The 22,750-nt window shown below is 35.7% G+C and overlaps 1 protein-coding gene across 2 annotated transcripts; it reads right to left on the bottom strand.

Moving 5' to 3' along the window:
• Window positions 1–675: 675 nt before the first annotated feature.
• Window positions 676–20,709, bottom strand: LOC131162448 (small RNA degrading nuclease 1). Of its 2 annotated transcripts, none has more exons than XM_058118933.1 (12): window positions 20,527–20,709; window positions 20,184–20,366; window positions 20,014–20,103; window positions 19,477–19,545; window positions 4,089–4,229; window positions 3,739–3,855; window positions 3,590–3,659; window positions 3,059–3,159; window positions 2,717–2,860; window positions 2,534–2,641; window positions 2,230–2,334; window positions 676–1,422 (listed from the first exon to the last, which is right to left on the bottom strand). In XM_058118933.1, the coding sequence occupies exons 1-12, from the start codon at window positions 20,554–20,556 to the stop codon at window positions 1,090–1,092; spliced, it is 1,491 nt and encodes a 496-aa protein (XP_057974916.1). In that variant the 5' UTR covers window positions 20,557–20,709; the 3' UTR covers window positions 676–1,089. The 2 variants fall into 2 exon arrangements, with proteins under 2 accessions (XP_057974916.1, XP_057974924.1); XM_058118941.1 differs by having other exon boundaries at window positions 2,726–2,860.
• Window positions 20,710–22,750: the final 2,041 nt, after the last annotated feature.

Raw genomic sequence — 22,750 nt, 5'->3', positions numbered from 1 at the left:
GGTTATGTTCAAAAATCCTTGGAATTTCTGATGAATTTTTGAGAAGTTTGCATGTATATTTTAAAGACTCTAGTACTCTAATTTGTATATAAAGTTTGATATGTTATGTTTTTCGCTGCATAGATAGGACATAAATATGGTTAGGAGCATCCTCGGCACCCTACGTTGGGTTCGAGTTGACTTTGGTTACAGTTAATGGTATCAAAATTTATTAAATAAAATGATATGTATGTGTATATATATATTTCAGGGCATTACATTATTTCTACAATTTTTTAACTTGTATCAGAAAGACAAAAAAAACATTTATTTTAATAAGTTCTATAATTAAATTTTACAAATAAATGTATGATAGAATTAGAAGTTATATTTTAGTAATTTAAATTTCAATAACATAATTTTATTCCAAAATCTTATGATTGTCAATAACTAAAAATACTACTTATTTTATAAGTACTTATAATCAATACTTGTTATTTTCTAACAAAGAGAACTACTTAACAATTTCTAGAACTTATCCAATTTAGCCATTGGTATCAATAACTTTTTTTCAATTGAACATTTAAAAAACAAACCCGTCACTAAGATTTTACAATTTGGTACTTTGGTTTTGAACTTGAAAAAATAACAAATCTTAGTGTTTTCCATCATTTTTTTTGTAAAAAAACAAAATTCTTTAATTAACAACTAATCACATATTTATATTTATCTTTAAAAAAGAATTCATAAGACAGTGACCTCAAAACATTACATATGTCATTGCTAATAAAGCAAATCGTTTGTTTAACTTTAATTCTTAAGTTATAATAAACGTTTAAAACATTGAACAGGAGCAACCTCGGATCAGTCAGCACCACAATTTCCAAATTCTTAAAAAGTGGCTACCCCAAAAATTTGACACTTCTGCCATTTCTCATTCCCTATCTCCTCCCGAATTTAGCAGAGCATTCTGCCGTTGCCTGAATTTCGTGGACCGAAGTGTTACTCTTTACCATGCCATCAAGTGTCCGCTCCTTTGCCCACTGTCAGGAGGACAACAATAATATTGCACTGCAAAAAACAGCACCATATCCACAGCCATTCTTATATTTAGAGACCTTGTTTCCTTGTAAGGGCTGCAATGATCTTGTGCAAGCTATTTATTTCATGATCCCTTTGCTTGAGTTGTTGCTTCAATCTTTCAATCTCTTCCTCGTGATCATTACATAAATTCGAGTCTGCATTCATCTCCGTTGAATCTTCAATGCATTGGCCTGTCTTTAACTTCTTTGACTCACCCGTGGGCTCCTCAACTTGGGATAATCTCTTCTTTGATGGAACATCACGGAGGGGGCCACATGTCATTCTGCGAACACATAACCGGGCAGTCACTCCTGTGCTAAGTTGGAATAAGATGTATTTCTGAGGCCGTCCAGACGAGTCCTAACATAGAGCAGAACAAATATTAAATTCCAATTTGTGAAAAAAACAAAATGATAACCAGGCATCATGTAGGGTCCCCAAGAGGCATTCTAATGGTTAGAACCTGGGACTTTCAGACTGACACTTGACATTGGGGAGGGGTGAGAAGGGGCTGGGATGAAGAGATCGGTACCCTAATTTGTGCAACTCAGGACCAATGGACTGCCCAATTATTTATTTAAAAAAAAAAAAAGCAGGCCTCTTGTCTTGTCTGGAACTTGAATTCAAAATCCAAATTAGATACAATAATACAACTGCCCATTCAGTTTGCAAACCAGCTCACCATAAGCATTAAAAAATAGTGTAGAACCTCCTACCTGACAATCAATGATGTAATTAAATGGTCAACAAGATGGAGGATTAATGAAACATAGGTTTATGTCACCTATCTTGTGAAAAATCACACCCGTCCCTCCTGAATTTCTTATAACCGGCGGAAAGTCCACGGTACCTTAAAATAAGTTAACCTCCTCAAGGTCCGCTGATTCTATCACCTACCTCCATTTTCTATGTGATGAGTGATGACTGTCAAATATGGAGACGAGTAAATTTACAAGTAATGCCATCCATTACTTCCCAACACTATATTTGAAGATCATAAAAGAGAATAAGCAAGTCCTAGAATCAATAAATCTCACAGAACGGTAATCAAACATCATTTGTTAGTAAGTCATTTTCAAATGATCCTGGCAGGGAGAAGATAAATACTAAGAGCAATCAACAGAAATATATCACAACCTAATTTTAAGATGAATTTTTTTGACATACCTTGTTTTGGTCACTAACAACATTTTCGAATGATTGATGTGCCTCTTCTGGATTTTTAAAGATAGCAAAAGCAGAATATTTTTCTCCCTTCGCTTTTTTATTTGACTGCCAGCAAATTAAATACCATGTCAAAAATTCAGATGTAAAGGAGATGCACAACTGTTCACTCACTGAAATGTGTCTCAAAGTCCAAATGTGCAAGACTTACAAATCTTTACAATGGTCCTCCACTAAATCTAATGCAAAGAGAGCCATAAAGGGGAGAAAAAACATAGGATACAAACACATTCAGAATGTGCTCAACCTGCAATTCAATTGTGTAGTTCCCAGGAATTATATCATGTAATTCTTCAATAGGCACAGTGACAGGGATTCTGTGCAAAAGAAGCTTTGCCATTTCGGTCTCAGCCTCCTACAATTTTGGAAGCATAATAAATTAGATATGTTTGTTCTGGTTGAGAAAAGAGGAAATTGGCAAGTATATTACCAAACCTACATCCTCATGAACCAAGGGAATGTCATTATCAAATCCACGCTCTATCTTGGCAAGAGCAAGTCTCATTGCAGCGCGAGCATCATCCAAACAATTGTGTGGAGCATCCTTCTTCCGAACTTCATATCCCAATACAGACTGTCAAAATGATGTAAAGAACATTAAGTCAATTATTTAGCAATATGGAAAGATCATTCAGGGAAGGTCATCAATAAATGTAAGTTGAGGACAATTAGTGCTCAGTGCATGCATCCACAAAGAGGCAGGGACAGAAACAAATTTGACAGGTATGGCAATACCAAGAAGGAAGCATACAGTAAAACACTTTCAACTTGCCTTGCACAGATCATACAATGAAGGTCTTCTAGAAAGAGGTTGATCCCAGTATTTGAAGATAAGAGAAGTATCAATAACTTTTGCATGATCAATCCTTAACGCTACAACATGGAAAAAATGGGGTCAAATTATATCAAGACAGCACACCAAATTACGAGCACCTTTTAACCAGCAGCCAAAGGTGTCAAACACAATTACGGGAGGATTTATAGAGCTATATTATCACAACAATAAAAGATTTAAGGAAAGGAAAGGTGGGGCTGGGGGTTAGGCTATGACTCGGCCCCTTGTCCCCATTGGCTGGCTCCCCAAGGATAGGAGCTCTAATAGCCATACAATAAAGGGACACACCACAAATCAGTTAAGGCCCTTCCACAGACCCAACCCCACTCCTCTTCCCCCACCCCAACAAAAAAAAATTAATTAATTAATTAATTAAAGCAAAATAAATACAGCAAAACAATCCCTTTCTCTTAGCTGGAAAAAAAAAAATAGATATAAATGAATAATTGGTTATATTGCCAAACTCACCTTGAAGATCATTATTCAAACTATGGCCAACCAAAATAGTTCCATGTGACAATATCTTCTTCATAGATTTCTATATAATGCCCTCAATTAGTACTGAGAAAGATTTTCCAAAATAGTCCAAATAACATGCAAACCAACAAAAAAATTACCTGTATATCTACTAAAGAACAAGTGACTCCATCCAAATCTTTTGCAGTAACACCAGTGATCTTCGTTCTATAATCAGCCACTCCTTTGTTGGGCTTCACAAATTCATGAAGTTTGACCTGAAATACTCCGAACTCAAAATGGTTTAATCATAAGAAGAATTGCTGCGCAATTGGGAGTCCTAGAAGTGCCCAAAAGCTACCAACAAAATGCTTGCACCCACCATCCATCCCCCCTTAAACCCTGAAATCGCCCCCACAAGAGAGAGAGAGAGAGAGAGAGAGAGAGGGAAGCCGGTAGGCATAGAAGGAGAGAGATGGGAGCAAAAGTGCAGAGATGATGGCAATGATACCTGCAGATTGCGATCCACAACACACACCCTCACCAAAGCTTCACTGCCATCTTCGCAGAGAACCATCTCACAATCAATAGCAACCATTTCAGTTGATCTCCTTGCCTTTGATTTTTTGTTGAGATTTGTTACCATCCATTCCTGCATCACCATTCCAACAGGTTCACAGTAAGGCAAACTGGGTCAGTAGGTGTGAAATTACAGCCACATGGAAAATAATAGAATTAACAAATATTGTAAATGTTAAAACAAGTGCAAGCACAGGATCACAATTTAAAGGGGCAAAAGAGCTAGACCTCCATTTCAATTTATTACAAACTACTATCACTTGCGTACTTGGTGACAAATGGCACAGCTATGATTTACAAATGCACTTGGTCCGAGTCTCCATCCCCTCAGTAACAGATGAAAAGGAACTTTTAAAAGGAAAACGTTGAGAAGGAGCTGATTTTGGTTGATGTAAAAATTGTTTGCCCCCTATGATGGAGGAACTGTTAGAAAGGAAAAATTGATCCTAAGTGTCTGGTAAAAAGCTATACGGTGCCTGAAATGTTTAAAATGACCAGAAGATATATGTCATTTTAAGGAATGTAACTAACACATGGATAATTCTATGATCTTTAAAAAATAAAACTGAAAAACACCAATGGAATATAATAATCTATTAGAAAAAAGCTAGATTTTAGCTTTTAAAGGCTCCAAATTATAACTTCCGGGGTTTCCAAAAAATAAGCAAAAAATTAGGAGTTTACAAAGCATTTTGTGCCATATCAAAGGAACAATGGAGTATTATGTGTTACAGGCACTTTGTTATGGATTGGTTAAATATATATAGGCCTCACCGCTGATCCAGTCATTTTCATATTTTGACAAACTGATATCAATTCAGAAATTATTGTTTTGAAAAGCTCCAGTATAAAATTATGATAAATATATGCGTGAAACTAGAGCCTGTTTCAATATGGAATTTCAAAGGTGGTATTTCATAAAAACTTGGAGTTTTAAAATAGCATATGTAAGACTTATGTGTTTGGATAGAAACACTCAAAACTGATTTTAAGCTTTTCAAGATCCTTTCTTCAAATTCTGTCTTGGGTGCAATATGGAAAATTGCTACTTCCCGGTAGCATGTAAGGAGGGATTTCAAAGTGTAGTAGAATTATCCTTGTCACATGCATAATATAACAAAAATTTCCCAAACAAAGGATTCTAGTAGTTGTTAGAAAGAAAAAACTTATCCTTGGACAAAGGACTCTAGTTAATTGTTAGAAAAAACCAGCCCAGAGAGTTAGGTGGAAACCTGTATGATGCCTGAAATGTTTAAAATGACCAGAAGGGATATGTCATTTTAAGGAATGTAATTAATGCATGGATAATTTTATAATCTTTTGGGGGTGGGGGGGGAGAGGGGGGGGGGGAACCAATGGAATATAATAATCTACTGGAAAAAGACTAGATTTTAGCTTTTAAAGGCTCCAGATTATAACTTATAGAGCTTTCCAAAAAAGGCAAAAAATATTGGCATTTAAAAGCTAAAAAAGCTGTTTAACATACATGTTATGCCCAACTTTTACTTTTTGAAGGAGAAGTTCATCCAAAGTGGTGGTGGTGGTGGTGGTTTGGTTTTTAAAAGGAAAAAAAATATATGACATTCCCCATACAACTAAGGAACAACAGAGTATTATTTTTGTTAGATGTTTAACCAAAAATTAATGTAAACACCATTTTAAATGATGTGTCCCATCAGGCGTGCCAAAAAGATGTTTATGCCAAAAATTAAGCACCTCTTAAAAGGAGGAGAAGATGGGGAGATGATGAATTGGATGAAGTGAACTTGTTATGCCAGCCCCAGTCAGGTGTTTTGGGATAAACACCCTAGTTCACAGAGGGAACCCTGTGGAATAGGGATTGTGAGAAGGGAGTTGTAGAAATCATAAAACTAAGAGAGAAGGAGAGCAAGATGAACGGACGCAAATTAGAGTATGGAGAAATAAGTTAAATAAGAAATAGGCTATAGGCAGAGGGAGATAAAGAAGGGGAGAGAAGGAAAGAGGGATAAAGTGGCACTGCGCAGTTAGCACTGGGCTAGTTGTATTGATATGTGCAAAATGATTGGAGATCATTACGGAAATGCATCGAACACATATTTATAGCCTCTCACCAAGTCAAACTTGGAATTAGAACAGAAATCCCCAAAAAAACATGTCCCTTAAATGGGGCAAACATTAAAGCTAACAGCGATCAATAAATAATCCTAACTAAAATAAGAATCCCCAGATTACTGGCTATTTATAATAGTTGACTTGTCTTCTTTCCTCCTTGTGTGCAGGCTTCATTAGGAATGCTCGTAGGGTCAAACTTGTGTTCAATATGGGTGATGCATCTCTCGTCCACTTGAGAGGAGCGATGCATTGTTCGCTTCAATTTCTTATCATTGCAAAGTGTTAGGCTCTGCCTGACTCAAAACTCACCTCCTTATGGACTGAGGTGTTAATTCACTTTGCTATAATTGGGTCAGTACATCCTTGGGCAAATGAAGTCCAAGTGACTAGGATCGCTAGCTTCTACTTCCCTTAAAAATATGTCCTTCCCCATACAAAGAACTACATTTTGTGCTTGTCTCACTTCTTCACAATCCCACAAATAAGAAACAACAAAGTATTATTTTTGTTACTAGCATTTAAGCTTGGTTAAATATATAAAGATGCTTAACCAAAAAATAATGCAAACACCTTTTAAATGATGATGATGATGATGTGTCCCATCAAACCTGCCAAAAAGATGTCTATGCCAAAAATTAAGCATCTTTTAAAAGAAGGAGATTGAGATGGGGAGATAGTGAATTGGGTGAAGTGGACTTGTCGTGCCAACACCCATTAGAAGTTTTGGGATAGACGCCCTAGTTCACAAGGGGTACCCTGTGGAATAGGGATTGTGGGAAGGGAGTTGTAGAAATCATAAAAAGGAGGGAAAAAAAGATGGAGATGAGCGTACGCATATTAGGGTAGGGAGAAATAAGTTAGGGAAGAAATAGGTTAAAAGGCCAGAGATGAGGAGAGAGGGAAACAGGGATGAAGAGGCACAGGGTAGTTAGCATTAGGTTAGTTGTATATCAATGTGTAAAATTATGGAAACCATTACAAAAATGCATCAAGCGCATATATATAGTCCCCTTACAAGTTAAACTTGGAGTTACAACAAAAATCTCCAAAAAAATGTCCCTTAAATGGGCAGTGGCGGACGTAAGGGGGAGCTGACAGGGGCTGCTGCCCCCCTCAACCTCTTTGAATTTTTTTTAATGTAGTGGTGATCCCATTGCTCCCCACCCCACCCATATCTGCCCCCCTCCCCCTCTTTATTAATATATTTTTTCTAACTTAAAAGTACGGCTAAAATCAATACAAATTTTTAATACTAAAATTTCCTTGGATTTTCAAGAAATTTCCTATGTTAGTATATATGTTCTCATGTAAAAAAAAATTTTAATTGCATTTAGGAGCAAATCTAAGACTTGAATTTGAAAATTTGTAAATTTAGACGACAATCAATATAAGTTTGTGTTGTATTTTTTTTCCCTAATTTTACACATCTAAATTTTGAAGTCGAGATTCCAAATATCTGCTTTCCAAAATCCAAACCATCCTTTATGCTCTCATGTAAAATATTTTGAAGTTGTATTTTATTTAAAGGCAAATATTTTGAAGTTGTATTTGGAAAGCGAATTCTAAGCCATGAATTTAAATATGTGGATTTGGACAAAATCAATCCAACTTTGTGTTGAATTATTTTTAACTTTACACATTTAAATTTTATTCTGAGAAGGAACAATGATTACAATTATAGGATTATTAGTCAAGTTGGTTCATTAGTTTAAAGTTGATATTTTTTTTGTGTCACTATTACACTGTAATGAACTAATGATATTATTTTTTCTCTTTTGTAATTTTGGTGGGATGAAATCATTCATCATCCTATTTAATGAAACTTTTCTATTTGTTATTCATTAATGTTAATATAATAGATAGTTTAGCTAAAAACAATACTTTTCATAAATTACATATATATATATATATATCTTGACCCCCCGCCCAGCTGTAATTCCTGAATCTGCCACTGTAAATGAGGCAAACATTAAAGTGCTTAGTGATCAATAAACAATCCTAACTAAAATAGAGTCCCTAGATTATTGGATCTTTATTTATTTTTCTTTTTTTTTATAAATAAAGAAACTTACTAGAAGAAATACGAATGTATGACAAAAGAAAAAAGCGAAAAATAAAGGAAAACCGGGAGCATAAGAAATCCTCCCTTTAAAAAAATAACAAAAAATTACACTTGGAGATCATCATAATCTGAAAGCCAAGTCAATGAAGCAGAGCCAACTAGTCCCATTGTAGGTCTCCCCCAAAGAAACATGATGAAAACAGCCATTAGCCAACACCCACAATAACGCAAGATAAACCACTCTACTCCAAACCAAATTATTAGCTATGGTCACCCCTTTGAAAATTTGGGCATTTCTCTCCAGCCAAACACACCAAATAACAACCATAATAGTGCATCGCCACAAGGCTTTCCTATCCTTCCCTTTTCCAAAACCTTTAAAAGTGATAGAGCAAAAAGCCTTCATATTGGAGGGACAAATCCAGTCTTCACCACATAGACCAAATAATTTATTCCAAACAACCTAAGGAGCAATAAAGAAACAAGTGCAAGCAAGTCTCTCCACTACTCAAAACAAGGACACAAATATCCGGCGATAGGGCCTTATAGGCCTTCTCTCTCTGAAGCATATTATTAATATTAGCTCTATCAAGTACCGCAGTCCAAATAAAAGCTTTTATTTAGGGAGCTTTAGCTTTCCAAATCAAAGAGTATAAACCAAAAGGATCCTCATTAGGGTTGCGAGTCAAATAAAAGAAAATAGATTTTCAAGAGAAATCCCCAAAAGAATCCAAACCCCAGACCCTTTTATCAATCCCTAAATTAACGCAAAAAAAATCAAGCGAACTAGTTAAAAGAGCCAACTCATCAATCCCTCTATTGTTGAGATTTCTCCTAGAAGGGAAATTCCAAAAGAGAATATCCCCTTGCAAAAGATAAAATTCAGAAATAGGGGTATCATGAAGAATAGAGACTTGACAAAGATGAAAAAAAGCAAAAGCCAATGCATCTCCTGAATCCAAAGGTCCTCCCAAAAGCAAACTCACTCCCCGTTACCCATCATGTACTTGGTTTTAGGGAAGATATAATAATAAACCTAAGATATAAACTTCCAAGGACTCGGATGAGTAATATTAACCCGAACTTTAACATCCCACCCATTCTATAGTAGACCAAATTTACTACGAATTACCTTATGCCAAATAGAAATAGATTCAATTCTAAAGGAAAGCGCCATAACCATTTTCCCATCAAGGAAATGTTTTTGGACACCATATTACCAAGATCCAGACCACCCTCCCATTTAGACCTACACACAGTCTCCCAACCTACAAGGTGATCTCTTTGGCTCTCTCCCAAACAAGATAATTACTACTATATGTGCATGTGTCCTAATTAAGAAGTTCAAAAGAAGAATAAAAAAAACGAAAGTCCACTTTTTGGGTCATCTAGTGAAAAATCACTATCCAAGAGTCCAAATAGCAGGGTTGAGAGCCCTGACATACTCTTGTTTGAAAAGGGGAATTGGCCTCGAATATATATTAAATTTTGAAAACAAGAGAAAAATTGGAAAATATGGTTTAAAAAAAATGTTTTGATTGTCTTAGATTCAAAGATGACTCTTTCCTTTGGATTATGATTTAGAAAATTCAACATCAATTTGTCTAATTTCAATCAAGGACTAGATGAGGTTTTTGTCTGAATTTTTAAATAAATGGGAAATGTGATCCCAATCTAATGATTGAAATTAGAGGAATCAATGTTGATGAAGCAGAGAATCTTCTTATTGACATCAAGCCTTAATGGAGAGTCCAAGTAAATCCATCACTAATGAATTTTTCAATATTCTCTAATTGACAATAGGGATTGGGAAGTTATCGAGGTCAATCATTAATACATGGTTTAAAAAATAAAAAAAAACCTTCTAATTGAGTAAACTCTAGATGATTGACAAAATCATTAATTAACAATCAAGGCTTTAATGTTCTTATTAAGTTAAACATTGATTGAGGATTTGACAAAACATCTTATTGTTTGTCAAGATTTTGATTCCAAGATAGAGAGTTAGTTAGCCCTTTAATTAAGGATTTGAAAATCCTTGATTGACAATCAGGTTCTAATGCTAAGATAGGATCAACTCTTAATTAAGGATTTTGAAAATCCTTGATTAACAAACAAGGTTTTAATGCAAAGATATAGTAAACCCTTGATGTAGGATCTGAAAATCCCTGATTCACAATCAGGGTTTTAATGCAAGGATAGGGTCAACTCATGATTAAGGGCTTTGAAAATCCCTAATTCAATCAGGGTTTTAATGCAAATACAGAGTCAATTTTGATGGAGGATTGAAAATCTCTTATTGGCAATCAATGTTTTAATGCAAAGATAAAGTCAACCCTTGATGGAGGATTTGAAAATCCCTGATTGAAAATCAAGGTTTTAATGCAAGGACAAAGTCAACCTTTGACGAAGGATTTGAAAATCCCTGATTGACAATCTAAGCTATAATGCAAGGGTAGGGTCAAGTCATGATTGAGGATTTTCAAAATCCCCAATGTCAATTTGAGTTTAGTACTTAGGATTTAGTCAACTCTCTAATTGAAGGCTTTGATATCTTTGATGGTCAATCACTTTAATTGGATTGAGTATCCTTAATTAAGGCAATTGTCATTTATGAAAAAGAATTTGAAATTTTTGAAAAAAGAAAGTTTCAATTTTGACAAGGAAAGTCTTTGAAAAACCGCTAAACTCATCATTGGCCTTTAAAGGTAAGAATTTGAATGGATTTTTTTTTTCAAAAGGACGTTTTTGAAAAAGGGAATGCCAAGTTTGCCCCTAGCTTCAATCCCGTGGTACAAGCGTTGACCCCCATTTGCCTATACGGGCTTAATGGAGGGCACTTATCCCTTGCCTAGGATTGAAAAAGGAGAGGACACAATACGGTGAAATCTCCCTATCATCCCATCATCAACCAGGTTGAGAGGCTTTGAAGAAAACTTGGAGACACGACAAAGGACGCACTAGGAATCCTAAAAAAGGAAGTATTCAACAAACATGCAATAATAAAAGTGTAAATTAATAACATGCATGCATACATGAGTAAGGAAATATCAACTAGCATTAAGGAAAGTGATCCTAAGCATAATCAAATTTAGGCACCCCACTCAACCTCACATAAATAATGTAACCACGCAGCTTACGGTAATGACAAATTCCAAGAGAGGTGCTCCCCTTACCATAGGATATTTTGCATCATCCAATCATATCACTCCTTAAGAAAGTCACTATTTCAATGTAAGGTGTCATGTTAACCATTCAAATAATATGCATGAGTTGATGGGTGAGCATGTTCATGGTGACCTCAAACAACCATTAGAACCAAAGCATTCTTCAAGCCATATCACATGTATCAAATATAAGAGAAATAAGCTAGCATTCAAATGACCTCTATGCATGAAAAAGGGCTTTTAATCACAAGCATGAATTGATGGATAAGCATGTTCATGGTGACCTCAAATTTCTATTAGAACACAGCATTCCTCGAACCATATCACATGTATCAAAATACCAGCGAACCAAAGTTAAACACTCAAGTGTGCCTTTAATCCGATCATTAACTAATGTATAAATACATGTGGAGAGTTTACCACAAGGAACCCTTCTTTCATTAAAATAAAAGGAAGCCCATCAATTCATGGTGGTGTTCTTGTTTTTTTTTTTTTTTTTTTTTTTTTTGGTTTGATTTCCTTTGCATTGATGGAGTTATGTTAAAATAGGAGGGCTAGGGGGCTGTTTAAGGGTTCCCTTTTGTTTTTTGATATATACATAAGAAAAACAGTAGCAACAGCAGAATAGGGCAGCTGCTTGGGTTTTGTGACTGCTGTGTGAGAGACTTTGAGAGAAGAAACAGCAGCTGTCGCTGTTGTTAGGGCCGTCTAGGTTTATTCTTTTGCTGTGTATGAGAGAGCATGGATGAGAACAGCAGACAAGGCTTTCTTGTTTGCTGTGCGTGTGATATTGAGGGAAGAAACAGTAGCTTAGCTGCTGTGTTTCAGCAACACCCAGAAGAAAACTGCAGCTGCTGTGCTGTGTTCAGCCGTGGTGTTGTGTTTGGTGCTGGGTAGGCTCAAGGTCAGTTAGGTCTTGGTTTTGGACAAGGGTGATCAAGGGCTGGGCTGTGAGGTATTAGAGGTTTTCTCATCCCATGGCATAGGGGCTTGTGAGCACCATTGTGGCTCACAGCAGCTGTAACACAGCAAGTTTATGCTTTTTCCTTTATAGTTTTTCTTGTATTGCCTGACCTTTCATTGTGTGAACCATCTATATTTTGCATTCTTGATTATTACAAAAGTAAAAAGGGTTGACTCTATCTTTGCATTAAAAACCTAAAAGAAGGGTTCTTTGTGGTAAACTCTCCACATGTACATATACATTAGTTCATGCTCATGTTAAAGGCATAATTGACTGTTTAACTTTGGTTCTCTTGTATTTTCATGCATGTGATATGGTTCAAGGAATGCTTTGTTCTAATGGAAATTTGAGGTCACCAGGAACATGTTTATCCATCAATTCATGCTTGTGATTAAAAGCACTTTTTCATGCATAGTGGTCACTTGAATGTTAGCTTATTTCCCTTATTTTTGATACATGTGATATGGCTTGAAGAATGCTTTGGTTCTAATGGTAGTTAGGTCACCATGAACATGCTCACCCCTCAATTCATGCATATTGTTTATTTGAATGGTTAACATGACACCCTACATTGAAATAGTGACTTTCTTGAGGAGTGATATGATTGGGTGATGCAAAATATCCCAAGGTAAGGGGAGCACCTCTCTTGGAATTTTTCATTACTGAAAAAGGTGTGTGGTTACATTATTTATGTGAGGACTATTGCAAATATTGAGTGGGTGCCCAAATTTGATTATGCTTAGGATCATTTTCCTTAATGCTAGTCGATATTTCCTTACTCATGTATGCATGCATGTTATCAATTTACACTATTATTGCATGTTTGTCAAATACTTCTTGCTTAGGGTTGTTCCTAGCGCGTCCTTTGTCGTGTCTCCAAGTTTTGTTCAAGCCTCTCAAACTAGCTAATGATGGGATGAAAGAGGAGATTTCACCATATGGTGTCCTCTCCCTTTTCAATCCTAGGCAAGAGACAAGTGCTCTCCATTAAGCCCGTATGGGCGAACGAGAGTCGACGCTTGTACCACGGGATTGAAGTTAGGGGCAAACTTGGAATCCCATTTTCAAAAAATGTCCTTTTGAAAAAAAAAAAACTGTTCAAATTCTTTTCTTTAAAGGGCAATGATGAGTTTAGCAGTTTTTCAAAGACTTTCTTTATCAAAATTGAAACTTCCCTTTTTCAAAAATGTCAAATTCTTCTTCATAAATGATGATTACCTTAATTAAGGATACTTTACCCAATCAAAGTGGTTGACCATCAAAGATATCAAAACCTTCAATCAAAAGTTGACTAAATCCTAAGTATTAAACTCTAATTGACATTAGGGATTTTCAAAATCCTCAATCATGAGTTGACCCTATCTTTGCATTAAAACCCTGATTGACAATCAAGAATTTTCAAATCCTCCTTCAAAAGTTGACTCTATCCTTGCACTAAAACCCTGATTGTCAATCATGAATTTTCAAATCCTCCATCAAGGGTTGACTTTATCTTTGCATTAAAACATTGATTGTCAATCAAGGATTTTCAAATCCTCCATCAAAGGTTGACTCTATCTTTGCATTAAAACCCCAATTGTCAATCATGGATTTTCAAAGTCCTCGATCATGAGTTGACCCTATCCTTGCATTAAAACCCTGATTATCAATCAAGGATTTTCAAATCCTCCATCAAGGGTTAACTCTATCTTTGCATTAAAACCCTGATTGTCAATCGGGGATTTTCAAAATCCTCAATCAAGAGTTTATCCTATCTTAGGATTAAAACCTGATTGTCAATCATAAATTTTCAAATCCTTAATTAAAGGATTGACTCCATCCTAGCATCAAAACCTTAACTAACAATCAGATGCTTTTTCAAATCCTCAATCAATGTCTGACTCAATAAGAACATTAAAGCCTTGATTGTTAATTAGGGATTTTGTCAATCATCTAGAGTTTACTAAATCATGAGATTTTTTTATTTATTTTTTTAAACCATGTATTAATAATTGACCTCGATAACTTCCAAATCCCTATTGCCAACTAGAGAATACTGAAAAATTCATTAATGATGGATTTACTTCAACTCTCCATTAAGGCTTGATGTCAATCAGAAGATTCTTTGCTCCAACATTGATTTCTCTAATTTCAATCATTATATTGGGACCACAATTCCAATTTATTTAAAAATTCAAGCAAAAACCTCATCTAGTCCTTGATTGTAATTAGACATATTGATGTTAAATTTTCTAAATCATAATTCCAAAAGAAAGAGTCATCTTTGAATCTAAGACAATCAAAACATTTTTTTATCATCTCTTCCAATTTTTCTCTTGTTTTCAAAATTTAGGATATTCTAAAGCTAATTCCCTTTTTCAAACAAGAGTATGTTAGGGCTTTCAGCTTTGTTATTTGAACTCTTGAACAATGATTCTTCACTGGATGACCCAAAAGGGGACTTTCCTTCCTTTCTTTCTATTGCTTCTTTATTTCTCAGTTAGGACACACACACACATAGTGATAACCATTCTTAGAACAGGTGTTAGTAGGGTGTTGATTGGCTAATCTCCTTAGAATAGTTAGTCTACCACCTTCCCTACACACAAATGTACTCCCAAACTCTTAATTAGGATTTTTTTTCCTTTGTTTTCTCTTAATAAAAATAAATAAATAAAAATAAAAATGGCAACTTCGAGTTTTCAATCTTCGTATTTTCTTGACTCTATTCCACCATTGATTTAACTATCTTGTTTGGGGGAATTGCCATGCATAACAATTTTTCATCAGTTGGCATGTCCACAGACCAGAATCCGGTGTCAACACGTAGCCTCACCATTAACTAAAACAAAGAAGATCACAAAAGATAAGCATATCCTCTAATCCAATTCCTCCACCTCAAACAAAAACCTTTTCTATCTACAAACTTGTCCAAGAAACTCTAGTTCACCCTACCATAGGCTTTTTCAAAATCCAGTTTCAGCACTAGACCCCTTTTTCCTACGGATAGCATCTTCAACCACCTCATTAGCTATCAAAGCAACATCAAGGATCCATCTATCACCTTTAAAAGCGCTACGGTTAAGAGAGATAATGTCCTCCAAAATAGTAGCCAATCTCTTAGAAAATACCTTAGTCAAAATCTTATAGACACTTGTACTAAGCTAATTAGTTTAAAATCTTTGACTTTAACCACAGAATCCTTTTAAGACAACAGGGAAATAAAAGTAGAATTTAAGCTCCTTCCTACTACCCCATTATCAAAAAATTACGAAAATTTTAAGTAGGTCTCCCTTCCAAATATCCCAACAATCCTGAAAGAAAGCCATACCAAAACCATCCAGCCCAACAGACTTCTCACAATCCATTTCAAAAACATAAATTTTACTATCTTCTTCCCCAAAGGGTCTCTCTAGCCAAGTTGCTTTATCAACTAATATAGGGCGCCAGTCCAGCCCCTCAAACATAACTCAACCCTTATCCTCCTATAAAAAGAGATTCCCATAAAAATCAATAATCAGCCCCGCAATACAATTCGAATCCCTAATAACCTCTCCTATCATCCTCAAGCTCTTTAATAAATTTTTTTTCTCCTGACATTAACTACCCTATGGAAGAGTATAGAATTACAATCCCCGCTCTTGGCCCAAATTATCCTAGATTTTTGCCTCCAACTCATCTCTTCCCTTAAAACAGCATGCTCAAACTCATTGGACAACTGGAGACATCTTCCAACAATGTCCTCAAAAATAATACCCCCAGTTTATCAATAGCCCCCGTTCCTCAAGAATATTATTTTTTCCTATATCTAAAATCAATGAAGGTCTCAATATTCCAAGTTTTCAATTTTTTTTTCAAATACTTCAGTTTTTTCCAAATACTTCAGTTTTTTCATAAAGCATAAACCTTCCCACCTTTCCATAGTGCACTCCCACCACCAAACTCCTAATCAAACTCTGAAAATTAGTATGCGAAAACCACATGTTTTCAAATCTAAATGGAGTTGGGCCCCATTAAACAGGATTAGATTCAAGAATCAAGAGGCAATTATCAGAAACAACTCTAGAGAGTTCTTCTTGAGTAAGAGTTGGAAAAGCATATTCCCAATCTATAGTAAATAGGAACCTATCAATCCTAGTAGTTGTAGATCTAGAGCCATCAACGAACCAAGTAAAATGATCATTAGAAAGAGCAATACCCTCAATTCATAATCACTATAAATATATCAAAACCCCTCATGATTGAATAATTCTAGAGCCTCCCAATTTTTTCATTACAAATCAAGTGACATTAAAATCTCCCCCCCAAACCCTAACTAGGGGAACACATGCCATCAGCCGCAGCTAAGTCATCCCAAAACTTCACAATCGAGGATCATTGGGACCATAAACCAAGGCAAACCACCATTGAACCTTACCTATGACTTCTAAGTGAACTAACATGAAAAAAAAAAAAAAAAAATCCAATATGCTAGCAGCAAATTCGGTATCCCAAATAACTATGCCCCTGAGGAACCAATAGACACTAACTACACCCAATCTTTAAACCTAGAATCCTATATGCTACTAACAAGAAAACCATCCACCATCTCCACTTTAGCTTATTGGATCATAACAATGTCAGGGGCAGTCTTTACTATAATATTTTTAATTTGGCAACGTTTGTCAAGACAGCCCAAACCTCTAACATTCCAACTTAGAATCTTCATTCTACCAACTTACTGCCCCTAACCCTCTTACCCTCCCCCCCCCCCTCCCTCAATTATTTATACGAGAGGCTAATTCTTGCAATTCTTTGTCCACTTTTTTTTTTCCTTTCATAGGTTATCTTTAACCTAGGATGTAAGAAATTTGTGCCCAAATCCCAAACAATGGCCAAGTTATTTTCTAACCTGGATGCAAACAAAAATATTTGATTAGGTTATATCTATTTTTTTACCTTATCTAGCCGACTAGGAGGCCAGCCAATTGCTAGGGTTATACTCAGCTTAAGTCGTTCTTCGCACTAGCTAGAATATTGCCTCAAGTAATTTATTATGGGCAATCCCATCTTAATTCTACCGGTGATTGCTTTGTCTTTGATGGATTCCCTTGTAATTCCCCAAAACAATTGGGCAATAAATAGTTTGCGTCTCTAGGGCAACTACTTATGCTCAGGCAATATTTGCTTGGGCAATATTGCCTTATGCACAAGCGATGTTCGTCATGTACCTCGCCTAAGCAATCTCCATGTGATTCTTTAAATGACTATCTTGGCCAAAAAATTATCGCCATATTCTAAAGGGTGTACAAAGATTGCACGAAACAATAGTCACACCACTATTCCATTCTTTTTTCATATTTGACAAAACTAACAGCAATTCAAAAATTACTGTTTTGAAACGCTCCAAAATAAAACCATGATAAATGTAAGTTTGAAACTAAAGCCTATTTCAATTAGGAATTTCAAAGGTGGTATTTCATTTTTTCGATTTTTAAAAATACCGTACGCCAAATATATGTGTTTGGATAGGGTTAGTGCAATCTTTGGTTGGAATACTATGATAATCGCCTGGTTAAGACGTCATTTGAGAAATTGCATAGACATCACCAAGAGCAATGCACATAACGAGCATTGCATGGCCATAAAGCAATCTCACCCAATCAAACATCACCTGGGCATAAGGAGTAGGCGAGGCAAACCATTTATTGCCCAACTGTTCAGTGAATTACAATGGAAGTCGCCAAATGTAAAGCAATCACCTATAGAATTACAATGGGATATGACATGGCATCCTCTTATTGAAGGATAAAATTTCACACCCCTTTGCCTCTCTACTAAAAGAACCCCCAATCATTCAAGGAGGATCTCTCTCTCACACAGAAACACAAACACCACAAGATACCCACTACTTTAGTCAAAAGAGAAGAAGAATAAAGGAAAAAGAAGAAAGGAGGAAGTGAGAGAAGATGTTGAATGCTAGAGATAGAGGAGAACAAAGGGGGTATTTTCAATTCTAATCAAATTGTAAAAACAAACTCCACACGTATAAGTACCAAGTATACACCATAAAGTTAAACACATTTTACACAATAAACCCTTAATAACTAAAAATATAGAACAAGTATGGTTTTCCAAAATTTAACACATAAATCTTAATCATCTAAGTCCATGACTAAATCCAATCTGCCAAATTGGCAGTGGAGACTCTGGAGAGGGTCCTTTGTCGCAATGATGTAAGGCAACAAAACTCTTATAAATAAAATATGAAGCTAAATACACCTGAATTGGATGCTAAAAAAAGGGATGAAGATCAATTCATGAACCATCAATGCTATCATAAGCTTTTGTTCAATTTCTTGAATAACAAGGCATGTAACAATAGTTGATTTAACATGTCTTTTAATTTGAGGAGACATTTAATGTAACCATAAAATAAACTTTGACAAGAATCATAGGATGATGGACATTTGAAACCACCCAACATCTAGTCAAAAAGTATGAGAAAATTTTCTAATTTGAGTAAGTTGTCCAACATGATTTGATCATAAGAAAACAACCACTCATAAGGTTTATGTTGAATCTGGCATGATGGGAAAAGTTATCAGATTTTTTTTGTTATGGGGGTGGAACAACATGGTGCAGGCTTGCATAGTCAAAGATACAATGATACATGCACACATATACATGAAGCACTGATGGCATGAATCTATGCCCAATCATTCCCAATTAATTAGGATGAGGTTAAATTGAGTTAGACTGTAACCCATGGCAGGAGATTGAAGGACTAGGTGTCCCAAATGTAGCCAGTCAATTTACAATCAAGTCCCTCTGTTTTTGTTTTTATTTTTATTTTTATTTTTTAAAAATTTGAGTTGGACTCTAATTTTGACAATACTTGAGTTGGATAGACAAAACTCTGCTATATATACATTTGTCTCTGTGTGTGTGTGCGCGCCCATGTGTGTGTTCATTTTGCCTAAATGAAATCAGGATTTCACCATGTAAAGAATTTGAAACTTCTTTTGCATGAATATGCATTTAAGGAAATGAAAGATAAGAGTTTAACACAAACCTCTTCATGAGATGGGAACAAATAATATACGGGGTAATTTGGGTGTTCAATAGTCAGACGGACCAGCCTCTGCACTGCCATCATAACAAGTAGACAAGAATTAAAATTCAAAGCAAAAGAAAATAAGAAATTCAAACTTTGAAATACTTGCTGAAAATTCTGGCCAGTCACAATTTTAAAAAGTGCAACAATATAACAAAGTCCAACGTCAAAATGCTAAGTTTCTTCCCAGACATTTCTTGAGGGCACAATGATGAGTTAAATCCAATATAATTTAACTCATAGAGACCATTAAGATGGAACCATATCCAGAGAGTTAAATCTGTTTCTGCAAGGCCCCAATAACATAATTGTATACATTTATAGCAATTAAAATTTGGGAAAGCCAAGGGCGGGCTAAACAAAGACTTGCGCTTAAAACAGAAATTATCTAAAATTTGCTTACAAACTATTTACAAAAATTAAGGAATACTTAAAAAAAAATAAAGACCCATTGCAGCTCAATGGTGCACAAGGAGCTAATAATTGTAGCTTAACCTGCTCAGAGGATTCATCAACCGGAGATTGCTTCTTGAATTGCTCAACAGCCTCACGGTTTGAATGCCATTGCATTACTTTCGCAAAATACTGCACATAAAGAAGAGAATAAAAGCACTGTTAATCCTTTTGATAATATAAATAAATAAATTATAGATATTGTTGGTTACCTTCAAATCATCCTCTACGGTAAAGGTTTTCAAAAAAGCGACCAAGTCATCCACAGATCTTCTCAACGGGTCACTTAAACAAGCCCCAAACTTCCTATCGTGGTAATTTAAGAACTCCTTCCAGCTTCCTTTAGAACCCTTCATTGCTCGTTTTTGTGCCATCTTCACTATTTCGACAAGAACCTAACCGCGTTTTGTTTGCAAGATTTCAGATTGCGCGAAAAGCCAATATAAATCCCAACCATATCAAAATTAATTAGCTTCAGATTCTATTTACTGATCGGCTTAACCATGTTCCCGCGTTTTCTCGACAACCAAACAGAAAAAGGACAGAAACTTTTACCTGTTTGTTTGCGGTGTTGATTTTCTCCATTTCGGCGAGATTGAACGGGGACTGAGTTCAGCAGGAATACCGCTGAGTAGAACAGCTTAAGCTTTGTTGCAAATGCGAAAACAGCAGCACACAGGGTAGGGTTTTAGACTTCAGCGGGAGGCATGGGTCTCTTGGATTTTTCGCAGGGTTTTTGACCTGCGCAATCCCTAAACAAGTTATAAGGGCGGTAATTGTGATTTTCTTTTTAAAAAAATACATTAAATAATACATTAATTGAGAAAATAATTTTCAGAATGATTCTACATAATTTCGCTATTTGGTCCAACAAGATTTGTGAGATTTAAAGGGGTCGGGCACTCGGGTGTTGACGCGTGTCAAGGCAAATCTCGCTGGACCAAGTAACGAGATTTGCCTGGAAAACTGGAATGATCGATCGTTGTGTGATGCGTGACAAATCTCATTGTTTGGTCCAGCGAGATTTACCTTGACTGCCTTCAACTCCTCCTTTCTCCTTCGCTTCACTCACGAACGCACGGTGCAGAGAGAGCAGAGCTTCTGGCAAGGAGGAGGACGGCAACAGTAGGTGGCCGTTGGTCGTGGTAGGTGACCGTTCGAGCTCGAGTAAGCTATAAAACTCAAAAAAATGAGGTATTTTTTTCTTACCCAAAATCTTTTTTATTTTCATTGATTCTTCATATTAATTTGTCGTTCGTATTTAAGATTTGTTATACTAGATTCACAATATAGTATTTTTTATGTAGGACGAGAATGGTCGACCTATGTCCTACGATTCAACTCTCACACAAGCACATACACTTAAACACTTTAATTTAAGAATTTAATTATCCAAACATAAACACAATAAATCATACTTTATTTCACATGTTCAAGGATTTTGAAAAAGTGTATGACTTGTCCGGCAATTAAGTCTCAATTGGTTCTTTCACAAAGGAATCGAGTTATATGCTGAAAAGTTGTTATTTCAAAGATTCAAGAATAAAAGTTCTATGTTAACAAACTAATATTCATACAATTGATTTTAATTACCAAGTATCAATATTGCAATTTATGGATCAAATGGGTTATTCAAATATGTGAGTTTAATCTACTAGCAAGGGTTCATAAGATATAGCAAAGGATTCAAGCACAAGTACTGAAGTTACCAAGGGATTGATTTGGATGACTTAACGTTTTTCCACACGTAGTTAGGTCACACCGTAGGTCCTTCATACAAGCTTTGAATCACAAGATGAACGCAACAATGAAGTGTAGATGATGTTTGTCGTGTGGGTATATGAAGGTGCTGGTCGTGTGGTGTTGATGGGGGCCGTGAGAGTATTAGATGGAGGAGGGGATGATGGAGTTGTTGGATAGTTTAGTGGTCTCTCATACTTAATCTCCGGAGAGAACGTCGTAGCCTCACACTACTCACTCACAAGGAGAAGGACAAGCTTTACAAGCTCAAGCAAAGAAATATTTCTTCTATATTCAACTTCAACTTCATATCTTGTTCTTACAATGAGAATACTATTTATAGGCATAGCCTAGGAGACAAAGCATTAAACGATCAACAACTATTAACCTGAAACAATTAATACTTACCAAAAAAACATGGAACTCCAACTCATAAGCACACAAGTCAAGTTTAGTTGTCTTGCATTATTACAATTTAAATTTGAAATTTAAACATATTCCAAAAGGAATGCCAAAATCGTGTGGGGCCCATTTAAGCCATGTAGGGACCACATGGCCCACATGGGTTTTAAGTTGGACTTTGTTGCAATACTTCACTTGGGTTTTCAAGCATGGTCTTCAAGCACCTAATAATCTTGAAATAGCATAACCACGAAAAATATAAATTAACACAATAACAAAGTCTTCACATAAAAAAAAGTCTTCCATCAAAGAAGTAGAAAATTTTCAATTGATTCCATGTGTTCCTGCAAAACAAATATAAACAATAGTGGACATCTGGAGCTCGTCCACGTGTCACCATGTCGGCAAAGGAGTGGACATTGGGAGGTCGTCCATGTGTCATCATATCAATAAAAGCGATACATAAGGCATGTTGATTCCCATCATCTCTCCTGAACCCAAAAGAATTATTCTCCAAAGAATTAAAGGTAATGTATTAGGAATACAACTTCGAGGTGCGATGAAGGAGGTCTTCTTTATGTATCTAGCTCCTCTCTGAAAGTGGCTTGTCTCTCCACTTGACAAAGAACTTTGATAT

Source organism: Malania oleifera, chromosome 1 (assembly GCF_029873635.1).
Source record: "Malania oleifera isolate guangnan ecotype guangnan chromosome 1, ASM2987363v1, whole genome shotgun sequence".
Classification (NCBI taxonomy): domain Eukaryota; kingdom Viridiplantae; phylum Streptophyta; class Magnoliopsida; order Santalales; family Ximeniaceae; genus Malania; species Malania oleifera.
This window is presented reverse-complemented; position numbering and strand designations above follow the sequence as displayed.